Below are 3,872 nucleotides of genomic sequence, written 5' to 3' on the forward strand. Positions count from 1 at the left end.
TTGTAGAGATGAGGTCTCGTCAAGTTGCCCAGGCGGGTCTCGAATCCGTGGGTTCAGGCAATCCACTCACCTCGGCCTCCCAAAGTGCTGGGATTACAGGCTGAGCCACTGACCCCGGCCAACATGCTTATCTTAAAAATACGACTTAAGGTCAGGGCGGTAGCTCACGCCTATAATCGAAACACTTTGGGAGACTGCGGAGGGAGGACTGCTTGAGCCCGGGCAACATGATGAGACGTCTCTACAAGAGAAAAAAACTAGCTGGGTGTGGTGGCATGTGCCTATAATCCCAGCTACTTGGGAGACTGGGGCGGAAGAACTGCTTGAGCTCAGGCGATCGAGGCCTTGATCGCGCCACGGCACTCCAGCCTTGTGACAAAGTGAGATCTCAACTCAGAAAGAAAAATGAACAAAACTTTTTAAAAAATCCAAAAGCATGATTTGCTAAAATTAAACGCGTCTTTCCAATGACCCCTCACGCCCTCCCCCATGCCCCGGCCTCATCGCAGTCCGTACCCCGAACGGCCCCCGTCACCCCAAGCCTCCCGCTGGCCCTGGGGCTGCAGCAGCCACTCCCAGCAGGGCAGAGTCCCCCAGCCCCCCCTCCGCTGCGGTGTCCCCAGCTCACCCTGTGTGATGACCTGGATGGTCCCCTTGGGGGAGCCAGCCCAGGCTTGCATCAGTGTTCCCAGGGCTTCTGCCAGACCAATCCAGGGCTTGGTGTGTGGAGAGAAGGCACTGGTGAGGGCCTGGGCATTCACCTGCGGGCAGAGGCGGGGAGCGCTGCGGTCAGGAGGGGCGGGGCGGGGGCACGCCTGCCGGCTCGGCTCCCGGTCGAGGTGGTGCGAGTCAAGCACGGAGAGCAAGCAGGGGCCCGCCCGTGCGCTGGGTGCCTGGTGGGTCACGGCTCCCAGCAGCTCCCAGCAGAAAGACAGCGACTTGTTCTGACAGACGAGGAGCGGTCGCGTCAGAAACAGAAGGCCAAGACCACTCAAAACCGCTCCCTTCGTCAAATAGCGTCAGCCCTGGCCCTTCCATGGAAGGTGGGTTGTTGACACGAAAAACATGGGGCGTGCAGGCCCTGTGGCTCAGTCCAGTAATCCCAGCACTTGGGAAGGCTGAGGTGGGAGGATCGCGTAAGCCTAGGAACAACATAGGGAGACCTCAACCCTTCAAAAAACAAAAACAGAAAACTAGCCAAGTGTGGTGGTGTGTGCCTATAGTCCCAGCTGCTTGGGAGGCTGAGGCAGAAGGACCACCTGAGCCCAGGAAGTGGAGGCTGCTGTGAGCCATAATGGTGCCACCGCGCTCCAGCGTGGGTAGAGACCCCAACTCAGCAAACATATGGGGAGTCATATAACTAGGTCATGGAATGATGGATCTCTCTGGAAATGCATTCCTAATTTGTCTTCATTTTAATCTTCTATCTTGATTTTTTTAAGTGACTGCATACATGGCCACCAATCACTCAGATCAATTACCCCAAAGTTACGATGATCCTGCCATACTTCGAACACTGACTCGTGAAGTCTACCATGAGGCACTAGGAAATTGAGAAGTCACATGTCCCATAAAGTTGTAAGTCTGAGGCCTGGTTTGTTGCCCCCACCAGGAGCCTGATTACAGATGTTTGTTCCAGGACAAAATTCCTATTCCATCTTGTGGGTCAGGATGTTCTGTGTCCTGGTTCTGAGTTTGGTATATAGCTACTTTGATTGAGGCAACTTGTAAAGTCAATCAACTAAAAAGGATTTCATTAGAAACCTGGGGTTTGATGCAAATCAAGCTGGCAGCCGTAAGATGTAATTAAAAGAAAACATGGCCGGGTGCAGTGGCTCATGCCTGTAATCCCAGCAAAGGAGAGGATTACCTGAGCTCAGGAGTACAAGACCAGCCTGAGCAACATGGCGAAACCTCGTCTCTACACAAATCAAAAAATCAGCTGGGGCTAGGCGCAGTAGTTCACGCCTATAATCCCAGCACTTTGGGAGGCCGAGGCAAGAGGACTGACTGAGCTTGCGGGTTCAAGACCAGCCTGGGCAACTTGGCGAGACCTCATCTCTACAATAAATCAAAAAAAGAAAAATCAACTGGACATGATGACGTGTGCCTGTAGTTCCAGCTACTTGGAAGGCGGAGGCGGAAGGATCGCCGGAGCCCAGCAGGCAGAGGCTGCGGTGGCCGTGAGCGTGCCACTACCCTCCAGCCTGAGTGAGAGTGAGACTTCAGCTCAAAAAGGAAAAAGTCAGCCTGGCATGGTGTCACATGCCTGTGGTTCCAGCTACCACACAGGCTGAGGAGGAAGGATCACCTGAGCCCAGCAGAGGATGAGCATGCCACTGCACTCCAGCCTGGGTGACAGAGTGAAACTCTGACTCAAAGAAAAAGAAAACATGGATGCTTTTATTTCTGTTTCTGTCAAGACATCACTGGAAGAGCATTTTCAAGGAGAGAAAGAACAAATCACGTTGTTGGACATGGTCGCTGAGGCAGGGCTTCCCAGAGCCTCTCCTGTGTGGGAGAGCCAGGCGTGAAGGCCTTCTGCTGTGAGGCCTCTGGGTCCTCTCCAAGGGGGCACAGAGAGGGCAAGCAGGGAGCTGGGAGTGGAGCGCCTGCTAGGAGGAGCCCTGGGACACCATGAAACAGCTGGCTGGGCTGAGGGCCCGCAGCAGGAGGAGAAAAGTTCAAATCAGAGGCCCCACAGGCAGGCACCTCGCCTCCTCTGCCAGTCCCGTGTGGGGCCCGAGAGCCCAATCCTGGCAGGTGCCGCTCACAGGCCTTCCAAGTAAAAGGAGGGTTCCCAGTCTTCCCGAGAAGACACGGGGAGAGCTCCAAGAAGGAGTCAAGTGCTTCTGGACAGCAACCCAACTCTGATGTTAATTCTACGCCTAAGGTCAGAACAGAATTGAACTAGAGAAGACACAGGCAAGAGATTGGAAGACAGATGCTCCCGAAATGACAAAAACTTCTTTCCACATGGCTCCTCTAAGGCTGCCTGCTGCTTTGGGTGCAGAGTTCAACTTGCCTCAGTTGAGCTATTTTGACCAAGAGATTTTCACCTCCAAGGAAGATGGAGATATTTCCTGGTTGTACTTGGTGGAATTTATGCTAATGCGCTCCCTATCTCGTGGCCATGTGAATAAATCACAAGGCTGCAGGGGGGAGGCACGTGCCCGACTTCTGAACCAGCTGGAAGGGCAAGGCAGGCCCCGCGGCGGGGGTCCCAGGCCCAAAGCTCAGCCTGGGACCTGCCAGCATCCCCTCGGAGAATGAACTTTCTTAGAGGCCCACGAGGTGCCAGGTGAGTTGAGGAGACCGGCTCTGCCCGAGGAGCCAACACGACCGAGGACAGAGGGCACAGCCTGGGAGTGCTTGCTGACCACGTCCCATGGCAGCCGGCCCTGGGAGTCCTCCTGCTTCCGCGGGCTACTGAGGCCACGGGCGCCCTTCCTCCCTTGGGATGTGGAAGGCAGAGGAGGCCTGGAGTGCCAGGCTATCGAGCTAGAGGTGGGGGGACGGAACGCACATCCTGCTCTGTCCTGCCCGCTGCCGTCCTCCCCCGTGAAAGTCCCCCGGCCCAGGGCCAGGATGGCCGGGGACCCCTCCTCCCGCCCCAGCGCAGACTCAGAATGTTGACTCCATGTTCCGGGCCCAATCACATGAGCTGCGGAGAGGCTTCAGTCACGATTTTTGTCTTAGGTTCAGCAAGAACAACACATAAACTCGTGAAACCTTACTAACAAGAATGCAAGCCGGGCTTGGTGGCTCAGCCTGTCATCCGCACCTTTGAGAGGCTGAGGTGAGCAGACTGCCTGAGCCCGCGGGTTCGAGACCCACCTGGACAGCGAGACCTCATCTCTACAATAAATCAA

At 55.6% G+C, this 3,872-nt stretch overlaps 1 protein-coding gene across 1 annotated transcript in view; it reads right to left on the reverse strand.

The window, feature by feature from the left end:
• LOC103267155 (D-3-phosphoglycerate dehydrogenase) overlaps positions 1 to 3,872 on the reverse strand; it is a 24,538-nt gene that overhangs the window by 2,819 nt on the left and 17,847 nt on the right. The window contains exon 10 of the mRNA XM_008064760.2: positions 517 to 761. Within this exon, the coding sequence (XP_008062951.2) occupies positions 517 to 761 (245 nt within the window). The remainder of the gene's footprint in view (positions 1 to 516; positions 762 to 3,872) is intronic.

The sequence above is a fragment of the Carlito syrichta genome, unplaced genomic scaffold (assembly GCF_000164805.1).
Source record: "Carlito syrichta isolate Samal-C Ts95f unplaced genomic scaffold, Tarsius_syrichta-2.0.1 Scaffold308000, whole genome shotgun sequence".
In the NCBI taxonomy this organism is placed as follows: domain Eukaryota; kingdom Metazoa; phylum Chordata; class Mammalia; order Primates; family Tarsiidae; genus Carlito; species Carlito syrichta.